The 22,531-nt window shown below is 40.4% G+C and overlaps 1 protein-coding gene across 6 annotated transcripts in view; it reads right to left on the reverse strand.

The window, feature by feature from the left end:
- The window catches only part of CPNE4 (copine 4), a 752,097-nt gene that overhangs the window by 160,383 nt on the left and 569,183 nt on the right, over window positions 1-22,531 (reverse strand). For all 6 annotated transcript variants that reach the window (XM_054681026.2, XM_054681027.2, XM_054681028.2 and 3 more), the window contains 2 exons: window positions 3,567-3,638; window positions 192-266 (listed from right to left, as the gene is read on the reverse strand). In XM_054681026.2, coding sequence (XP_054537001.1) covers window positions 192-266; window positions 3,567-3,638 — 147 coding nt within the window. The remainder of the gene's footprint in view (window positions 1-191; window positions 267-3,566; window positions 3,639-22,531) is intronic.

Raw genomic sequence — 22,531 nt, forward strand, 5'->3', positions numbered from 1 at the left:
TTACAGTCCCTTCCCTTTCTCATTAATTGCTCCTTAATGTGGGGGAAACTTTACTTTGTAGACCTCTCTGAATTTTTGGATCTGTTTGATAATGTGGGTGGAAAGGGAAAAATAGTTGCAGGGGGAAATCTGATTAAACTGTGTGCTAGCTTTGTTACTTCCTTCAATAAGGTTAATGCCAAACACTTTACCTTGTCATCCAATTTCCGTGCATTGAATGCAAGCTCAACATAGTCGTCATTGCCAGATAATTCTTCAGCAATCACCTAAAGGAAAAAGCACACATCAGCTGCAATAGAGGGTGAACTCCTTAGCTCCAGAACCCATGAGCAAATTTAGTTCCTGTTTGGTTCAAAACTCAACAAAGACAAATGTTGGGCAAAGAGTTTTTCCACAACCCTAGTGACTACAGCACAGCAATTCTAGGTATTCAAGGGAACTCCCTGGAATAGACAATGGTAAATAACTAGACACCATTTATACTGAGCATGAGAACATAAGAGATGGGACCCAAGCTGAAGGAAGAAATAGAAGAGCAGTTTGGAAGAGCTTCTTTCTTTAAAGGTCACATGGCATTGGATAGTATTTCTATAATTAACTACAATGTCTCCCTTTGGTAAATTACAGAGAAGGAAAAACAGCAATATTTCTTTTTGAGTGAGACCAACAAGAAATGTTGGAATAAACTAGTTTTTATGTCAAATTTTTCTAATTCCTATTTTTCAAAAGACTGTCCCTGGGTTTTCTGAGATGAAGATATGGGTATACGTAAGGATTTAAGCCCTAACACCCAAGTACAGACCATTCCTGACAAAGATTTTGGTATAAGTGAAGAAATTACTGTCTAAAAGACTTTCTCATAATAGGTCATTTTCCAATACTTAATAGTTAGTGACTCTCAACAAAGCCTTGGAGCAGAAATTGGTGGAGAAAGTCAGGAGAAAAATAATGACAACAAAAGCAACAAAAATCTAGAAGCCAGTCAAGTTGCAGATAAGTTAAAACCTTTATAAATAATGTTAGGATTTACCATGTATTCTGTGGCCACAGCACATGGATACGCTTATGAAATTGCTTATATCAAGATACTAATAATTCAGTTTTACCTCTTTTCTATCTGAGCTCAACAATTCCATTATGAGTTGGGTCCATATACTTTCAATAGTCACTGGTAATATTCCAAATATTTTGGAAAATTTAAATTATTTACACTTAATCTTAAAGCTAAGATGGCTACCTTAAGACAGATAGACCCAAAAATGTGTGAACAACTGAGAGTAGAGATTGTGAGTCCAGGTATATAGGAAAAACTCTAGAACTGGTTGATAACCCAAGAACTATCATATTTGTATTTTTCATTTGGTCCTCTTTTGTCCCTTACCACCTTAATGCCTCTTATACTTCATTTGATTACTGACCCTTAAGTATTTTGTGGTCACAGACACCTTTGGAAAACTGATGAAAGTTATGATTTTCACCATCTGCAGAGACCTAGAAAATTTCATGCACCTTTTCAAGTGTTTTCTAGAAGCTATTAAAGCCAATGTTTTGATCTAAAGACTCAAAGTTGAGGAGCATTTAAATACTTAAAATTAAATGGGGCCAGGGGCAGTGGCTCACACCTGTAATCCCAGCACTTTGGGAGGCGAGGTGGGCGGATCACGAGGTCAGGAGATCGAGACCATCCTGGCTAACATGGCGAAACCCCATCTGTACTAAAAAAATACAAAAAAATTAGCCAGGTGTGGTGGTGGGCGCCTGTAGTCCCAGCTACTCGGGAGGCTGAGGCAGGAGAATGGCGTAAACCTGGGAGGCGGAACTTGCAGTGAGATGAGATCGTGCCACTGCGCTCCAGCCTGGGAGACTGGGCAAGGCTCCGTCTCAAAAAAAAAAAAAAAGAAAAGAAAAGAAAAATATCAAACTTTTCTTGGATATGTGGAGAAAGAAAATCTCAGGATATCTCAGAGAAAATATGGCAAGATGAGATTTTGTTCTTTTGAGAAAGAACCATAGCAAATTCATACCTGGATCTACTGGTTTTGTGGGCTTTGGGAGTGAACCCGTGGGTCCATAGCTTTTCAGAGCACCATCAGTGTCTTCAAAGAACACTTTGATTCATGACTGAAGATGGCAGTCAAGAAAAAGCTTTAACATGACAGTGTCATTTGATATATTCAAGCCACAAACTCAGGTAAGTTCTTGTGAGAATGGCCACAACTTTCACTGACAGCTCTTTTGAATTTTTTCCTGTGCTTAAAAAAAAAAAAAAAAATCAGGGCCGGGTGCAGTGGCTCACACCTGTAATCCCAGCACTTTGGGAAGCCGAGGGGGGCGGATCACAAGGTAAGGAGTTGGAGACCAGCCTGGCCAACATAGTGAAACTCCATCTCTACTAAAAATACAAAAATTAGCTGGGTGTGGTGGTGGGCACCTGTAATCCCAGCTACTTGGGAGGCTGAGGCAGGAGAATCATTTGAACCCGGGAGGCGGAGGTTGTAGTGTGCCGATATCATGCCATTGCACTCCAGTCTGGGTGACAGGCTGAGACACTGTCTCAAAAAAAAAAAAAAAAAAAAAAAAAAAAAAAAAAAATTGGTTTCTCTCTAGTTAAAAAGGAATGTTCAAAATAACTCAAGAAGTTCGCTTTCTGGCAATTTGCCTCTCTAGCAATTCAGAATTTCCTTGTAGTTTTTTCTACCTTGTTTCTTTTGCTTGTCTTTTTGTTTGTTTGTTTTTTCACTCCATACATCCAAATGGTTGGACAACATCCTTTACCTTTTTCAATGTCTCTAATAGAAGATGTTGAACTTTCAAATACCAGGCATTCCATTCAAAAATGTAAGCTCTTATTTAGAAATACTTCTAGCATTACCCAATAGAACATTCTGCAATTATAGAAATGTTTTATAATCTACACTGTCCCATATGGTAGCTGCTAACCACTTGTAACTATTGAGCACTGGATATGTGGCCAGTGTGATTAAGGAACTGAATATTTACTTTAATTTTAAATAGTTTTATTAAAATTTAAATAATCACATGTGGCTAGTGGCTACTGAATCACACAGTAAACCTCCAAACTATTATATCAAAGAGGAGTGTTAAATGCTGAGCTCTTTGTTTGTCAGGCAACAAACCAAACCTTGAAGTAAATGCTATCAAAGCAAAATTTTAATTCTCAAAATAAATGAGAGACAAGGACAGGTAGCTTTGAAGCTTTGATTGTGTGAAAATGCTAGACAATTCCGTAATCTCACTGTGCTCAACAACTACATCTTTCTCCTCCACTAAAATCTATCTTGCAATTGCAGAAGTGCTTACTAGAATTAAATAACCTTACTTTCAAATGCTTTTCCTTTTTTATTTTTCCTAGAGTTAGAAGGATCAAAATTGTATTGTCAGAAAAGAGAAAGAAAGAAAAATAAGGGAGTGATTTCAATAGTTCAGTAGTTGTGGCACCAACTCCCAACATCAGAAAGTCTGCTTCCCAAGTGTCTGGTTTGGGCTGGCCAGTCCGCCCAGGCTCTCCACTCAGGCAGACAGCTGCTTAGGGAGTGCTTGCTTACCGTGATGGAAGATTTCCCTGCTGTGTTCCCATGCTTCAGCAAGGATTTGGACAGCTTTCTCTGGGAAACAATCTGCAAAAAAGGAAACAAAAGGTAACAAAAGGTAGAGATACTAGTCATTTAACTGCAGATCTATTTTTAAAACCTTTTTTTTCAAAACTGCATTCACATTTGTGTCAATTTATATTTCAGGGTTTGTCAATGAGCCTCTCCTAATATAGGTTATTCCCTTTTCTCTTTCTTCTTATGGTGTGTGATATGAGACAGTTAGTGAGTGAAGAATTACAGATAATGCAGTCAATTGGGAGGTGGCTTAATTGTTGATGAAGGATGTATATTAAAATTAGACAGACAACTTTAAACATGTATGTTAAGACAAAGTAGATAAAGTTTCAAAATGATCTCAAATATATCATTAAGCCTCCAGGCAAAGTGGGGGATGGGGTGCAGGGAGGGAAAGGAACTAAAGGGCTAAATATAACTTCTAGAGTTCTATTTTTAATATATTCATTAGGAAGTCATAAAGTAAGTCATCAGAAAATTGATGCTCAGACAAGTCAATAGAAGTAATTGGGGTTCTCTTCATGATTCAATGCCAATGCACCTGTGCAATGACAACTAAAATCATCATCATATTGAAAGCTATTCCTAGCAGAACTTGCCCCATTCTCTTTTTCCTCTTTCTTCCTTTTTTGAAAGAGAAGTTTGACAAGGCATTGAAGCCATGGTTGGTTGGCAACCCATGATTCTCAAAGGAGAAAAGGGCTAAAAGATCTAGAACTAGAAATCCCATTTGACCCAGCCATCCCATTACTGGGTACATACCCAAAGGATTATAAATCATGCTGCTCTAAAGACACATGCACATGTATGTTTATTGTGGCACTATTCACAATAGCAAAGACTTGGAACCAACCCAAATGTCCATCAATGATAGACTGGATTAAGAAAATGTGGCACATATACACCATGGAATACTATGCAGCCATAAAAAAGGAGGAGTTCATGTCCTTTGTAGGGACATGGATGAAGCTGGAAACCATGATTCTCAGCAAACTATCGCAAGGACAAAAAACCAAACACTGCATGTTCTCACTCATAGGTGGGAATTAAACAATGAGAACACTTGGACACAGGAAGGGGAACATCACACACCGGGGCCTGTTGTGGGGTGGGGGGAGGGAGGAGGGATAGCATTAGGAGATATACCTAATGTAAATGATGAGTTAATGGGTGCAGCACATCAACATGGCACATGTATACCTATGTAACCAACCTGCATGTTGTGCACATGTACCATAGAACTTAAAGTACAATTAAAAAAAAAAAAAAGAACCAAGTTGAAGCTACACTCATGCTTAGAGGGAACAACATCATCCATTGTGGCTGGAAGCTTCTATTTAACATGGTCCACAATGATCCTATCTTCATAATATTCATGCTATTGTGAATATTCTCCCCTCAAGTGTGGGATGGACCCAGCGACTTGCTTCTAAAAAATAGAATAATACAAAAGTGATGGGATATCACTTCTGAGAATAGGTTACAAAATGACTGTGACTTATCTCTTATCACTATCTTATATCTTATATCTTACCACTATCTCTCATTCTTTCTCTCTCTCAGAGCCTTTGCTCTGGAGGAAGCTAGCTGACAGATTGTGAGTAGTCCTATAGACAGACCATGTGGCAAGAAACTGAAGTCTCTGGCTAACAGCCAGGAGCATAAGCCTGGAAGAAGATTCTCCTCTAAGTTGAGCCTTGAGATAACTGCACCTTGATTGCAGCTTCATGAGAGACCCTTGCATCTGGCACTAGTAGAGACTTGGTGTTTTCATTGCAGTAACACAGAGACAAAAATATATGAAGAGGACTCAGAAAAGCCGTACCCTGATTCCTGACATACAGCAACTGAGATAACAAATGTTTGGTTTTTTAAGCTTTTGAAGTAATTTTTTTAAGTTTTGAAGTAATTTTTTATTAGCAGAGAGCAATGATACCATACACATATTATTCACAGAAAGACAGGAAAGGAGATCACCATGAAAGGCCAGGAGGTAAACTCATTCTTTGAAATTTTCATTTATTTTTGTCTCTGTGTTACAGCAATGAAAATACCAAGTCTCTACTAGTGCCAAATGCAAGAAGTCCAGAGAACTTCCCTCGGACAAGCAGATTTAAAGATCTTGATGTTCAGTCTGCCATAATCTGAAGAGAAAATATTTCTGTAAAAAAATCACCTGGTAATGATGACGATGATCATGATCATGATTGTGATGATGATGACAACAATGATAGCAATGTAGCAATGGAAACTCTCATTTAAGGAGTACATATTATGTTACAGATGCTTTATTCATTCTACAAATATTTATTTGGCCCCCACTGTATGCTAGACTTGGTGGTAGGCACTAAGAATAGAGTGGTAAGTAAAATCTGATGCAATGTCTAACCTCATGGAGCTTACAGTTTCTCTGCAGGTTTTTTCCAGCAAGGGAAGTGGGGAAGACGCATGAGTAAATGACAAAACAAGGGTCATCTGTAAGCAGTAGCCATGTCAACATCTGACTAAAGAAAGGCAACGTATCCCATTTCCCAAACAAATCTGGTCTCAGAAATACTAATGTCCATTGTCATTGTGTTTCATCCACATTGGTCACCTACTCCTCTGATGTCAGGAGACCCCAACAACCCTCTCGGCCCTATAATAGCCCACTCATTGCATTAGCAGGTGTGGGTAGACCATTTTTTACAGACAGTGTCTTACAAGATTCACATTATCTTTATTCAAGGAAGAGTAAAGGAGACTAATCCCAGGAGAACCTGGATGGCCATAGTTCTCTCTCCTCATTCTTAACTTATCTAGAAATACCAATGTTCCATTTGCAGGGAATGAAGAAAATGCTACTACATGCCAGCTTTTGCCTTTTGCAAATGCTAGGAAGATAAGCAATTTCCCAGGAAATATCCCTTCTTAGGAAATGGGCATTTGGGTATACAAATGGTGTTTTACAGCCTCGAGGTTTCCATCTCAGCTCCAAGGAATGAGTAATAATCAGGTTTTCGAATTTTTCATTGTAATAATGATGGACAAGAAATGAGTTGCCATTGATGTTGCTATTCTCAGGACAGCTGGGCAAAAATAGCAAAGAAGCCCAACTGGAGCAGTGATCTGTAGAGAAAAGCCTATTTGTTGCAAATCCCACTTATCATGTATACTTTGTTGCAGCTGTAGCAACTGTACCCAGCTCAAAAATGCTTTAGGTCTTGACAGAAGATGAGAAAGTCAGAGTCACAAGGACTCTCACCCTGGCTTCAGCTGACATTTGAGGCCAACAAATAGCAAATTGTGCCTGACATCAAGGTTAAAAGGGATGCATTTATCAGAAGTTCCTTAATTTGATTCTTTATACCCTATGATGGGGTTACAGCTGCAAACCTTAGTATTCAACAAAAGGGTGAAGTGTAGAGGGAGGAAATAGAAGTTGAAATACTCTTTTTAGCAAGGTTGGACCACAGAGGCCTTAGTACCATTAGCCCTCTTATCTGCATCCACCCACGGATCTGGGGAGAAGTGGTTCTTCTCTAGTAAAGTGGACAATGGCTTCTAACAGCATGGGTCTTCAATTTTAGAAAAATGCACTGTTTCATTAAGTGGGAACAAAGCAAGGAGAATAAACTGCTCAGTATTTCAACAAGTTTATATTCAGCTGAACTTTATTCCGAAGTCTTTCAAAACAGTCATTTTGGGAACTACAGAGTCATTTTTCATGAGGCTGTTTTTATTGAAAATATTTTCAGAAATATTTTTTGATATTCTTTAAAACAGTTACAATAACAAATATTTATTGAATACTTTCTAGGTACCAGTTACTGTTCATAGGCTACAATGGTGAGTAGAAACAGATTAAAAACATCTTACAATGTAGTGAAATCTCTGCTAGCTTTAATTTGATGGCCCCAAAATATGCATTACAGAACTTTTATTCCTTAAAAGGTAAATACATATTATTTGAAAAAGTGTTTGTGTAAATAAGTTTGGAATTTATAGGATTATACAAAGTTTAACATTTCAACTACAGGACTTCAACAGAGCTTTAGTTGTGAATCCCATGAAACAAGCATTCCTTACACTTGTTTGGCCCTAGAATTCTTTGGTACAGGGGTCTCTCTAGTGTTTTGGAAACTCCTAGTACAATTACTAGGACCAACCACTACAGAGAACTAAGGTTTCCTGGTCTCTCACTGTAGCAGGCAAGGAAAACCTGCCCAGAACTTCCCAGGCCTCCCTCTTGCAGAGCTGGTAGGGCTTCCAACAGCCAATTCAGGCATCTCTTTGCCTGAAAGTTTCCTCTGGTATCCATGGCTACCATCCACAAGCACAGCAAGATGGAAGTGGGGAGGTAGGCATCCCTTGGAAGCAGATCTCAACCAGTGACTGATGGTCTTTGGTACATAAATATCTTGGCTCTTTTGACTCAGTAGTGAGGGCTGACACTGGGTGTTTGTTCAATATGGGTGCCTGACTTGTCCCAGTGAAATGAAGCTTCAGTTTCTCTTGGTGGTGATTTGTTAACTAATGCACCCTTCATTTTATTGGCTGTTTTCTCTTTGCTATCTCACTTCTCTTTTTTCTCTCCTGCTGTTTCCTTCACCTCACAAATAATCTACTTACCCTCTAATGCTTGACTGTGTGTGGAGGAACACAACCAAGACACTTATTCTGTGACAGATGATATGGGGAACACTTAATGCTAATTAGATGAATCATTTCTTGTCATTTAATGATAATTTATGAAACTTCATTTAATGATCATTTCTTGTCATTTAATGATTTAACTCTTTCTTGTCTCCAAGCAATTGGGATGAAGGAATCAAGTCTTAGAAAAATTAAGGAGTTCATCTAAGGTCACTTAGTGTTATGGATTAAATTGTGTATCCCATATTGAAGCTGTAACCCCCAGAGTCACTGTATTTGGAGATAAAACCTTTAAGGAGATAATTAAGGTCAAATGAGGTCATAAGGGTAGGGCCCCAATCTGATCGGACTGGTGTCCTTATAAGAAGAGACACCTGATCACGCACATACACGAACTCACACACATTCTCTCTCTCCCTCCCTCCTTCTCTCCCTCCCTTCCTACCTTCCCACCCACTTTTCCCTTCTTCCTCCACTCTTCCTCCTCACTTTCTCTTCTCTCCCTTCAATCGAAAATTTTTATTCATTTTTCAAGCTCTACATGAGAAGTTTGGAATCATTGCTGTGGAGGAAAGTGAAGTCACTTGTGGGACCAAGGACTTTATCCTTGCTACTCACATTGTGTACCACTCCCCCATCCAACAGCAGCAGCAAGTCTGGGGAGCTTGTTAGAAATGCAGAATCTCAGCCCCACCCCAGACCCACTGAATCCAAATCTGCATTTGAAGGAGACCCTCAGGTGCTCTACAGGCACATTGATGTTGAGAAGCACTGAGCTAGAAAGGGAGAATTGCATGTAAAAAAACAGTTTAAATATAAAATGCTCAGATTTTTAAAAATTATCTTGGAAGGGCTTTTAAATTAATCTGTTCTGCTGATTTGGTCTTTCATTAATAGGTAAAAGTTGTAGAAACTGAGGAAGGCACAATGCTGACACTTTCTTGGCCACTCTGGGGAAGGAAAGGGTGATGTGCATGTGTGTCTACATTTTATGCAAATTCAGTACAGTCTTCAGCTCCCCAGTGGAGACCTACAAAAGCACCATCCTAGGAAGGATGAGTCAGAATAACAAGAGCAATAGGTATTCCATTAGTTTGGGCTTCCTGTCTTAAGCTTTCCATTTCACAGCGTTCTAATTACTTCAAGTGTAATTACAGGCTTTTACCCTGTCTCTGACTTCATTAGCAAGGGAAGGAATGGAAGGAGGGTTTCAGAGAGAGTTTTAAGGACTGCTTGTGTATTAATTATACACCTTTGCCTCATCTCTTGGGTAATGCCTTGTCATCATTACAAATGACCCAGCTCAGTTATTAGTCAGAGGCCATCTGCCCCACACTTCACCCCCACCTCCACTTCTCATCTCCCTCCCCCAGCCACACCAGGTGGCAGCCAGGAGAAAGAGAAAAGGACCCACATCCCCTAGCACCTAATGTCCTGGCCAGAGCATTTTGTCGGGTCAAGGGCACGTGGTATCTTTTCAATCACTGCCTTTTGTGGGTTGTGAGTTGTCTTCAGTGAGGCTTGACACCTGAATGTTAGCAGTTCATAGGACAGAAGATGCTTGAAGGAATTCTTTGACCGTTTTTAAGTGAAAGAGGCAAACTCCCACTTTGAGATACTATAGTTAGGCTAAGTATTTTTGTTATTACTTTTTCAAGGGAAAAAGACCACAGGCTCAAAAATAACTATTAAAGGGTCATAATAAACACTACTTTGAAATCACCGATTATGTGACAGCTACCGCTGTAAAGTGCCTTATGTATATTGATTCACTTAATTCTCATGACAGCTCTGCAAGGTAAGTATTATAAGCTTACGTATGAATGAGAAAATTGAGGTATACAGAATTGTAAACCGAAATTAAAATTCTAAGCCCCCTGACCATCTGAATGGATTCCTCCTCTTGGCCAAGGGCATTCCAAAGTTAACCTAAGAAAACTAGTTTAGGCTATGATAGGAAGGGGGAGTCAGACATGCCTCATTATACCCTCCTCCCTTTTGGGATTCAGGCCCAGCTGACCAGCATTAACATCAACATAGACTTTAAGACTCTTCAAGTCTGATAAGAAACATTTGCCATCTTTTCTTTGATGCCTGCTGCCTGGATGCTTCATCTGCATGATAAAATCTTGGTTTCACCAACCCCGTATCTTAATCCAGGCATTCTTTTCTATTGATTCCAAGTCTTTAGACAATAACTTAACTGTTTCAACCTATTGCCAACCAGAAAATTTTTGAATCTATCTATGATCCAGAGATGCCCCCCACCCCACTTCTAGTTGTCTCGCCTTTCTAGACTGAACCGATGTATATCTTACATGTATTGATTAATGTCTTATGTCTCCCTTAAATGTTGTAGCCTGACCACCTTGGGCTCACGTTCTCAGGTTTTCCTGAAGGATGTATGGTGGGCCATTGGTCACTCATATTTGGCTCAGAATAAATCCCTTCAAATATTTTACATAGTTTGACTCTTTTCATTGACCAAATATATTCACTTGCTAGGGCCTCCATAACAAATGACCACAAACTCTGTGGTTTAAAACAACAGAAATGTGCTCACGGCTCTGGAGGGAAAAAGTTTGAAATCAAGGTATTGGCAGAGCCACACTCTCTCCAGAGGCTTTAGGGGAGATTCTGCTTCTTGTCTCTTCTAGCATCTTGTGGCTGCTGCAGCTCCTCAGCTTGTGGCTGCCTCACTCTACCTCCTTCTTCACGTGGTCCTTTTCTCTTCTGTCTCTCCTCTGTGTCGCTAGAACTGGGGCCCACCTGGTTAATCCAGGATGACCGTCTCGTCTTGAGATCGTTTACTTAATTAGATCTGCAAAGGCTCTTTCAAATAAATTCATATTCACAGGATTTAGGACTCAGGGTATGGACATATATTTTTGGGGGCCACTGTTTAGCCCACTACAGAGAGCTGAGTAACTTGCTCAAGGTTCCATAGCCAGTAATTAGCAGAGCTGGGGTTTGAATCCAGACAGTCCAGTTCCAGAGTTCATTCCCTTAACTGCTAAACTCTCCTGTCACTGATAAATGACAGAGGCAGGACTTGATCAGGCCCTGAGCTAAACCTTACGAGATACACAAAGAAATTCACACTCACTCTTTATCCTCAATGAACTTACCATTGAGGAGAGTTCCCTCTTACTCAAACCACTACAAGGGCCACTGAACCAGCCCCCTAGCTTCACTCTTGCTATAGAATGGTAGAGCAAGCATCACACATAAGGCTCCAAATCGTCTCCCTGGTATGGAACCCTGGGCAGATTAACCTCTCTGAGCCTCAGTTTCCTCATCTGTGAAATGGTACTATTTTCTACTCCATGGGTTTATTGTATATCTAATGAGCATTAACAAGATCCCAGCATCAGGCATATACAAATGTTTGGGAAATGCTATTTTCCTCTTCTTTTCTCTCCCATTCAATAAATCCCCCCGTAGAGATAATTATAGTCACCTATTGGCTTAGACTGGGGTCCTGGCTGTGGAAGGGGTGAAAAGTGGTGCATAGTAGAGATATTTGAGACACTGAATTGATGGGCCTTCATGACTGATTGACGGGCTGTGGGATAGAGAGTGAATGAGAGCCATGAGGAAAAGCTCCTAGGGTCTGGACCTCTGGCTCCTGGGAAGAAGAAGGAGCTACTGAGTGAGTAGGACACATTAGAGGAAGGGGAAGATGGCAAGGGGTGTGGAGAGGGCAAGAGGAGATGAAGAGCTTGGTTTTGGGCTGCTGAGTTTGAGATGTCTGTGAGTCATACAAGTGGAATTAATATCTAGAGAATGCTGAATACATGAGTCTGGGCTCAAAGAAGAGTCCTGAGCTAAGAGTCTCCAAGTATAGATGATAAATGGAAGGGCAGGAGCTGATGGAGGAATATATAAAGAAAGAAAAGGGTGTGAGAGTGAGGCAGTCTTCCAAGCTGAGAACCACAGTGATGTCTCCTGTCTTCACTGTACCCTCAGCCTCTGAATAAACCCTCTGATGGGACCAGTCCCCAAGGCCAAGGGGGAGCTGAGGGATGACACACTCTCCTCTGTGTCTTCTCTGCTCAGGCTGGGGATGGTGAAGGCTCTGTGGGGGGACATTCAACTAGGACAGAGGCTGTATCCTTGTTTTTGTGGTGATAGAAGCTTCAAAAGAAAGTAAGTGAAAAGTTGGAGGTGTTACTGAGGATGCAGGAAAAAAGGCACCTTTGTGCACTGAAAGGGGCAGTGTAAGTTGCTACAGTTTTTCTTTGGGGATATTTGGCAGTTTATAGCAAGGACCTTAAAATGAATGCTCAAATAATACACTGTTACTAATTCATTCTAAAAAAAATCAGTGTCTGAGGGCATAAAGATATATATATATATATATATATATATATATATATATATATACACACACACATATAACATAATACTCATAAAAATGTTGTAATTCTAAAAAACTGGAAACAGCCTTAATGTCCACGGTAAGTGGAAACATTACATGAATTCTGATATCAGGATGTTTAGTAGTTATCTCTTAATGGTAGGCTTTTTATTAGTTATCTCTCAATGGTGGTGATTTTATTTTTTCTATTTCTAAATAGTTTTTGCAATGAGCCTATATTATCTTTGCATACAGAAAAACAATAAAGCCATTTCCTACAAATAATGCAATGGAGGGATGGAAAATTCTTGCTTGGCTTAAACTGACGTCATGTGGGAGAATTTCTTGGGTGTCTGGAGGAAGAGCCTGGGATGCTGGTCCCACAGCCTCTAACAGAGCTGAAGGAGAGTCATAGCAGCAAGAGATCCCAGCAGTTGTTAGAGTGCCGTATCTGGTGAACCTGGGGACCCAATCATTTAAATATCCTATCCCTGTGGATCCATTGGTGATGCAGGCTTTGCAGATGTTGTTTCTCAGCAATCAGCCATTCTCTAAATCTTGTGTTAAAAGTGCTGGCAAAGAGGTTGTTGCAGACTGACCAAGGCATGGAACTGTTTAGTAGTTGAGGTGGGGATGTTATCTCAGAGCCAGAAGGCTGAGTTTAACTCATGCCTCCCTCATTAGAAAATCGTGTGCTCCTAAGCAAGTTACTTCAAGGTTCAAATGCTTAGCAGCAAAATGAAGAAATAATGACACTTACCCTCAGGGGGTTTGTGAGGATTAAATGAGATAATTGGTACGAAGCTTTCAGCATAGGGTCTGGCAGAATATAAGAACTCTTGCTCTTCCCTCTGCCTGGAACACTTTTCTGGATGTCTTTACATGGCTCATGCCCACACTTTTACATTTTCTTCTGACTTCCTGACATTCCTACCTAATTAGCACCCACTCCCTTCCCGCCACCCTCTATTTCTTATCCCATGTGTGCTTTCTTTCATGAGATCATTATTATCTGTTATTGTATCATGTAGGAATAGGTAAGCTCCATGAGGCAGGGCTTTGCCTCCTTTGTTCACAACTGAATCTTCAGTGCCTACAAGAGTGTCTGGCACATAGTAAGTTCCAATAAGTGGATAAAGAATCCGTATATATTTGTTTGAATAAGTGAGTACATGTATATTAGCTTTTGATTATTATTGAGAGCATTAGATAGATGCATTATTCATTGAATACATATCAGTTATTTTCAGATTATTGTTACCCTTAACTGCCATATAAACAATAGATCCATGTCAAGGGAAAGATGGGGTCTAACTGCTATACATTTCTTAGAACTTTTGGTCCAAGAGTATTTTGGTGGAGTGTCCATTTGCAGATAGATGTTACAGGTCTGCCTGAGCTGGGGAAAAGACACGTTTTAGATATAGGAGTCAATTTCTCAACTTGTGAGGAAGGACACTTTTATCCTCACTCTGTGGGCAGTTTTACAGCGACAGCGTTTGGGAAGAATTGCTACTCTACCTTTTCAAATTTACACAGGCTTGTAGAAATTGAAAGCGGCTTAGTAGGCAAGGTAGTATAATGAGAAGGCAGGTATTGAAATCAGAACAACTTAGGTTTGAAATTTCGCTCTGCAACTTACTGTCAGTGTACTCTTTGGTGAATTAGTTGAGCTCCCAGAGCCTAATTCATAATTTATCAAGCGGGGCTTCACATGACATAATATCTGAGATATAACAAGACCCCCTGAAAATCAGTTTCTTCCCTTCGATTGACAACCAAGGAGGAAGTCAGTGGGAAGACCTGGGGCATTCATAAAGGGACAAGAATCTTTTTCTCATTAAGTTTATAAAACAAAAGCTCAGAGGTAATGTAGCTTAAAGGTAAGGGGAAAGTAGTTTAGCACTCTGACTGAATCCAAATGTTAGGTGTTAAGCCCTTCCTTTGCCACTTCAGGAGGCATGTCATCTTGGCCTAGTGATGATAGTAATGATGATGATAGCGTTGATAGCACCAAGCTCATGATTGCCTGGCATGTGATCAGCTCTTACTAAATACTAGCTATGAAAATGATTTATTATCATCAAGTGGTCGTAAAATATATTGTCCAAATTGGGACACTTTTGAAAGTGAGAGGGGACAGTGTTAATAATTAAGCCATGATAGTAAGTGTAAACCGGAGAGGCAGGGGCAAACTGAGTCATAGGTTACCCTATCATTCTCACAATACCTGATATGTAAAAGTGAATTCCCCCTTAAAGAGTATTTAAGCATTGTCCAGGAGCACCAGAGAGCAGCACAGAGATGCCTGCTCTGGTTGGCTAAACTCAGCACTGCTTTTGTCTTCTCAATTTTAAGCTTTTCTGATTCGGTCTTACTGACTGGTGCCCTGTCAGCACATTTACTGTAATACCAGTTTTACTGATTTGAATCTCAGTGGGGAGAGAGAAGTTTGGGGGATATGTTTTCCTTTGTTTCTGATAACTGGCTTGAAAACGTGTGCTGGCCTGAACATCCTGATGAGCAGATGCTGAAGAAGAGTGAGGGAAGCACGAGTAATCAGCCCACCCCGGGCTTACCTGGAGATTAGGCCCAAGAGCATGCACATGGGAAGGGCCCTTGACGGCTCATGTTCCATGCAAAACAAAGCGAATTAATTCATACCCGGCCTCATTTTGTCTGTGAATCTGAAACCAAGACTCGTGTGAATGCTTTTGTAAACCAAGCAGTTATTGTTTTCCTCCCACTCAACTTTATTAGGTTAATTTAAAGTAAAACTATTCTCTTTCCCAAATAAAGCTTGAAATGAGGAGTCTAGACTTTAGAGGAATCTCAGAACCTCATTTTCAGTTCCAGAGATGTTCCTTAACTTATTTGTTGTTCATGGCCCCAAGCCCTCCTGGGTCTCTTCTGTAATCAAAAATAATATTTCAAAAGATCAGAATCAAATTAGCCCAGCCAACTCTCCTCCCTGTGGACAAAGGGGTGGGGACTAACATCTGCAAATTGATCTCTCAAAAACCTCACAGAAAGCACAGCTTCAGCAAATACCTCCCCCAAAAGGATTTCCTGTAAATTTCCCAAATTAGAATTCTTTACAAGTTTTAAAGTTCTTCCACATTTGTTTAAAAATCTACACAATGTTTACGTGTCTTACTCCTCCACTTGAGTGTGAGTTCTTTGAAGTCAGCATGTGGGTCTTATTATGATGTTTTGCCTAACATTTATTGTAATATTTTTCTGATCATAGATGTGATATAGTTTCCTTTTAGAAATACAAAAGCACAGATGTAATTTCCTACATCATCTATAATCCCGCAACCTAGATGTCATCACTGTTAACATTTAAAAATATATCCTCCCAGTCTCTTGGCCTGTAAAGAAATGGGTACTTTAATAGTTAGCACCATATTTTTAATCCCCTGTTGGGACAGGTTAGCTTTTTAATGGCTACATTTGATATTCAGAAACATTCATGATAACCAATAACTAAATTTTATAAGCAGTCTAAACCAACAAATATTCCAGAAATCTTCACAACTTCTAAAATAATTGTAGTAAACTTTATAAATAGTTCAAGACATCTAGTTTTTAGTAAATAAAAGTAATTGGAAGAGAGTTGGTTTGGGGGTTAATATATTATTTCGTGAATTGGATTTTTGGTTATTAGACTTCAACAAACTGGCCATTTGTCATACTATGAATTCAGTTTATGGTGTTGGAGTGTTTCATGCTTTAGGGCTAGGACAAGGACATGCATTTTTATTTAAAGCAGCCAGGATGCTGATAATCGAGAAGGTGCAGCATGGCAGCATTTGTAGGGGAAACACAAGGGCTGAATGATGGGAAGAGTACGTGTAAATGCCATGAAGATAGCGATCTAAATTAGATTTACAGCCAGTACTTCTGAGCTGGTGGAAATGGGATTGGAATGAAAGCTGGTTGGAAACAACAAAAGTGGGAGCTGTGGGAGAGGTCCTGAGAAACTGCCTTATGCCACCTGCGAACCCAGGTGGCATAAGTGGCTCCCTGGATGAGTACGTAGGCCCAGGGCACACCGATAGGGTGGTCTGGGGGCTGGATGCCCTGCACCAGCCTGGCTTAAAGGATTAGGATCAGGACAAGCACCTGTAGCTGTTTTTTTAGCATTGATACACTAGTCCTTGCAAATTGTCATCCAGCTCCAAAGCTCTTGCCCTCCTTCTCTGCACCAATATTGAGCTTGTAGAAGTATCATACTAATGAATGTGAGTGTATATGGAAAAGGGCCTGTGTTAATTGTCACTAAATACATCTTTTTAAAACTATCTTTGAAACTAAATAGAGTTGTTTTCCTGGGGGCTACCAGGTAGGTAGAATGATACCATCTATGACTGAATGACATCTATGACTTTGCATGAGATAAATACTTCATGCTGAGATGAGATGAGATGAGATGAGAAAGGGTAGTGGAAGGGGGAGAGAGTGTCTTGAAAAGAAATGAGAATGTGGGGAGAGATGCTGAATTTCAAAAACAAGAAAAGGAAAGAGATGAATGAGAATCATTGACTATTAGAACTGGAAGGAACTTAGAGATGAATCAATGCAAAACCTTTGTTCTATAGATGAAGTCACCATATCACAGAGAGGTTAAGCAAACTGCCCAAGGCCATACAGAGAGTTGATGGCAGATCAAGACATAGGACTCATGACTCCAATCCAGGACACTAAAGGAGATTTCAAAGTATAAAAGGAGGACTCCAGAGAAAGCAGGGGGATGTTTCTAGGATCCAAAGTTATGATTTCTTGCCTGTTTAGAAGTTAGAAAAAAAGAGCAAGAATTAATTATATTCTCCCTGTAGAAATGGGGCCTTCTCACCCACAACCACCCTACTTAAATCCCAGCTGCCTATGAGCAGAACAGACAGCAGTAAAAAAAACAGCACTACTTCCCAGGATTTCTTAGCTAGTCCATGGGAGTTGAGATGATGTCATTACTTATGACATCATTCATCACTCACGTAGCTTCTGCTTGCAGTAATTCTGCAAAGTAAGGGCAAGCTTTGCATGTGAGAAGCAGAAGGATAATGACTTCCCTGCTGTAATGTGTAAATTTGACTTCCCTGGGTCATCAATTTTATACCATGAGGATATTAGATAGTATGCAACAAAATGCTAACCTGTGGAATCTTCCTGTGGGCATTACATTGAGTTTGGATAGCACCCTCAGCATCATCATAACACCCAGTGTTCAGCAACCTGGCTCATCCCGACACTAAACCTAATACCCATTGATCAATAGCTTGTGGTCTGCCCACTCTTTCAGGGACCACTGTGGCTGACATAATCCTAACATTCACTTATGTCAGGAAGGAAACCAATGGATAATAAGTCCATTTAACTGCATTTAATGAATGGGAGAAAAAACTTTGGCACTCAAAATCTTTACCAAGAGCATAAACTGAAAGCTGTGTACATTGGCCTTTTTGTAGTGTAAACTTTATAAAGCAACTTTTTTCTGTTCCCCAGATGTTTTCTTTGTCCTCTTCAATTTCTCCAGATAATTACCCAAAACACTGGTTCCTTTCTTGATTGAAACTAGTAATACAGTGTCCAAGACTCATTAGCATCCTCTTACATGAGGCATTGGGGCAGGGCTTCTCAAAGTGTGATGTCTGGACCTGCAGAATAAGCATCACCTGGGAACTTAGAAAATGCAGATTATTGAATCTCTCCCCAGATCTTTTGAATCATAACTCTGGGGGTGAGGCCTAGCAATTTGTATTTTAATATGCCTCCAGGTGATTCTGCCACATGCTCAAGTTTGAGAACCACTGCCCTGAGGGAAGATGGTATATAATCTCTCCCTCATGAATAAGGGTCAGAGGACTCCTGACAGCCCACGACTTCTTCAAGGTGTCACGAATTTCCCAGCCCCACTTATGATGACAGAAAGCAGGAAGTTCTTGACTTTGACAGGTGTCCTCTGAACTTCTGGAGGAGACATACACTGAAGAACAGCCACACAACAATGAAGAGAAGATGACTTCACACAGTCATAACTGTCTTCCAAACCATTGAGAAGAGAAAATGCCTACAAGAAAAGCAATGATGAAACCCAGGTGCAACCAATGAATTTTGATAAGGGATTTTTCATCATGGTTGAAGGTGAAAGGAAGGCCAGAGCAATGCACCTTCTGGGTGCTGAGTTTGTAAGATTCTGGTTTTCGGAGGCTGACACATTGCCATTTTTTAAGAAGCCGTATTATATTTAAAGTAAATTCAGTAGAGAAGCCCAGAGGGAAGATGATCAAGCCTATTTTTCTGCAAAAGGATTCCTAGTCTGTCTCTATCAGCTCTGTGTAAGACAAATAAACTTAAGAAGAAACAAGACACCAAAAACTAGCCAGGTCAACTCCAATTTGACTTTGCATTCATAGATGCTACTTGATCATTTATACTAGTTAGTGACAAGCTATTAGAATAGATGGAAAAGATCATACAGGGCTTTGGAGCTAAAGAGATCGACAACTTGCTGTGTGACCTTGGATAACTTACTGAGCTTTACTCAGTCTCGGTTTCCTCAGCTGTAAAATGGTAATAATGGTAGTGCCTACCTCTCAGGGATGTTGTGCTGATTAAATGAAGTGCAGTATAGCAACAGCTTCACCCAGTGCCTACTAAATAAAAGTGCCTGGAGTTTACAAATTTCTTTAATTATTTTTCTTGTTTATGACTCAGTTCCACTGTCTTTGGTGGATGAAGTGGGAAAATATGAGGATGAATGAATGAGTTAATAAGCAGTGAAAGAGAAAATAAATGCATCACATTAAAGAAGGTCAGCTTGCTGTTCTAGGCAGTGAAGGATCACATCTCTCTTTGGCGTACCCACTATTGGATGTAGCAGAAGAGGGGCTTAGCTCCTTGATTTCTTTTGGGCAACAGAAATCTAAGGAAGGTCTCAAAACTTACCCAGAAAGAGGCAGCTTCTGAGTACCCTATGTCCTCGTGATGCATCCCCCTCATCCATCTGTCAAGAATGGTCAATTCTGCCTTGAGTTTCCCTGAGGACCTCAGCCTTCTTTGCTTTATTTGGCATTTTTGCTCAGTGTGAAGTCACTTGCTGTGCTTATACTCAGCTTTATGACCAATGCCAGTTTCTAGCATGCTTAAGGCTTCTATTTTCCTTTCCTAAAGGCCAGGAGTCCTGCTGTTTCACAAGGCTGAGTGAGAATGTGGCAAACTCAGCCAGACAGAGCGAGTACTACAGCAGCCTTCAGGAGGCAGACTCTGAATGTGTGAGTTCCTGTGTGGCTTTGGGGAAGTCACTTTATCTTTCCTTTAGGGCCTTAACTGTGGCAATCCCTGTCTTGCCACAGTTAAGGCCCAAATTAAAATAATTGCCCCAAATTATATTTCAGAGACCTGATTTAAAATAATTTTTACTTAAAAATAGTATCAGAAGAATAAATACACGTGTACGTGTGTGTACACACACAATATTTAATATCCAATTAAGTAAAATACTTGACAAACCTGAGCAATGTAGGTTCAGTTTTACTATTATACTTGCCCAGGACGTAGGTGCTCTCTCACAATGTTTTCACCCTTTATGTTTCCCCCTTTGTTCTGAAAACATGTTGGTCTCTACAAGCATTGCCTCTTCCCATCATTTCCTAGATTCTTGCCACAGTAATAACAGCTTCCCCATCCCGAGTGCTCCCTCCATGCCGGGGACTCTGTTAAGCATTTTATGTGCATTATTCTACTTGATCCTTGCAATATTTCTTGAAGTCAGCACTATTATTATTTCCATTTTTCAAATGAAGAAACTGAGGCTTAAGTGGCTGCAAGAATTTGCCTCTGGACAAACAAGTTGAGAGCAGCTGAGCTGGGATTTGACCCCAGACCATCAGGCCCCACAGCATGTACACGTGAGCACTAGGAAACAGGGCCTCAGACTCTGACCCTGCCCTGCCCGGGGGTGCCCAACATCTGCATCTAGCCATTCCTTGCCTATCTAGGCAGAACACAGGAAAAAGGACCTTCTTTTTACTCTGGAGTTTTAAAGAAGGAAAATGTTGATGTTTTTTCTTTTTGCTTGATCATACTGGAGAAGAGCAATTTAGTGAAAAGAGCAAAACCCCCATTCACGCCAAAGTGTCAAAACCTGTGAAACGACAAAGGGTAAAAAGTTCTGCCTGTCCTTCACAAAGCTTTTAGTACAAATGCATTTGTCTGGCATATTACTCCATGTAAAAAACACTCAACAAAGGTTTTTTTTTTCTTAAAGACAACATCGAGTTCACACTTTTATCTCAAAGATAGTGGAAAGAGATGTCCTTACATATGCCTTGATTTTTTAATTCTTTATTATTTGTTTATATATGGCACGTTCAAAAAATTTCCTTTCAAAAGTAAAGATAAAACAGCCTCCTCGAAGAATCTCATCCACTCTAATATTAGCAGCTATCACCTATAGGGATTAAGCTCCCACATCTATATTGTCTATTCTATATTCATGTCAGCTGCCAATTGTCACCCTCCTCTGAATTCTCCACAGACATCTGCATTTAACAGGCCAGCATCATGTTATATTCCTCACCCCCATCCTGGGCAAGATTGATTTCCCCTTAAAGACAGCCAAATCACTCCCCCAGTTAGCTAAGCCAGACACCTGCAAACTCCGCCTCCCTCACCTCATCTCCAGGGCTTGTTGATTCTGCTCTTGGACAGGCTCTTTTCTGGCCCCCTCTTTTCAGTTTACATAACTACTGCCGCTCGCATTTCCTTCCTGTTATTGCACTAGTATCCTAATTGGTTTCCCTGCCATCCACCCTTTATGGGGAATGCCAAAGTGATCTTCCTTCCTTCCTTCCTTCCTCGCTCCCTTTCTTTCCTCCCTCCCTCCTTTCTTTCCTTTCTTTTTCTTTCTTTCTTTCTTTCTTTCTTTCTTTCTTTCTTTCTTTCTTTCTTTCTTCTTTCTTTCTTTCTTCCTTCCTTTCTTTCTCTCTCTCTCTGTCTCTCTCTCTCTCTGTCTCTCTCTCTCTCTCTCTGTCTCTCTCTCTCTCTTTCTTTCTTTTGAGACAGAGTATTGCACTGTTGCCTGGGCTGGGCATGATCTAAGCTAACTGCAACCTCTGCCTCCCGGGTTCAAGCAATTCTCCTGCCTCAGCCTTTCAAGTAGTTGGAATTACAGGCGCCTGCCACCATGCCTGGCTAATATTTTGTATTTTTAGTAGAGATGGGTTTCACTATGTTGTCCAGGCTGGTCTCAAACTCCTGACCTCATGATCCGCCAGCCTCAGCGTCCCAAAGTGCTTGGATTACAGGCATGAGCCACTGCGCCCGGCCAAAGTGATCTTTCTAATATACACATCCAATCTTGTCCTTTCCCCAATTAGGACCTCAGTGCATCAAGTCCAGGCTCTCCAAAGTTTAGAGAAAAACACTTAAAAGCATCAGGACCAGGCTTTTTCTTTTCTGTCTGGCATCCTCTATCCTTTTCACATCCTCACTTGACCGCTCACCCACGCTAAGTCACTTAAGAGTTCTCTGTCATTCCCTTCATGCTGCTGTGTCTTTGCGTGTACCAGTCATTTTGTCCCAGGAGTCCTTATTTCTTTTCTCTGTTGGTGAATTCCTACTTATCCTTAGGGATTCAGGTCCAGAGACACCTTTCTTGTAAGACTCCCCTGCTTCACTTTAGGTAGAGGTCTTTCCCCTCCAGCCCTTGGATTCACATTTCTATTGTAGTGCTTAGTAATATGCATTTTGAGTATTTATTTACCAGTCTGTGTTTCTCGGATAATTATAAGCTTTTCTGAGGCAGGGCCTCTGTCTTCCTTTTTCATCTTTGTGTCTCCAGCACCTAGCCAGGTATACTTGGCATATCCAGGGTACTTGCTAAATGTTTGTTATGAAAGCT

The sequence above is a fragment of the Pan troglodytes genome, chromosome 2 (assembly GCF_028858775.2).
Source record: "Pan troglodytes isolate AG18354 chromosome 2, NHGRI_mPanTro3-v2.0_pri, whole genome shotgun sequence".
In the NCBI taxonomy this organism is placed as follows: domain Eukaryota; kingdom Metazoa; phylum Chordata; class Mammalia; order Primates; family Hominidae; genus Pan; species Pan troglodytes.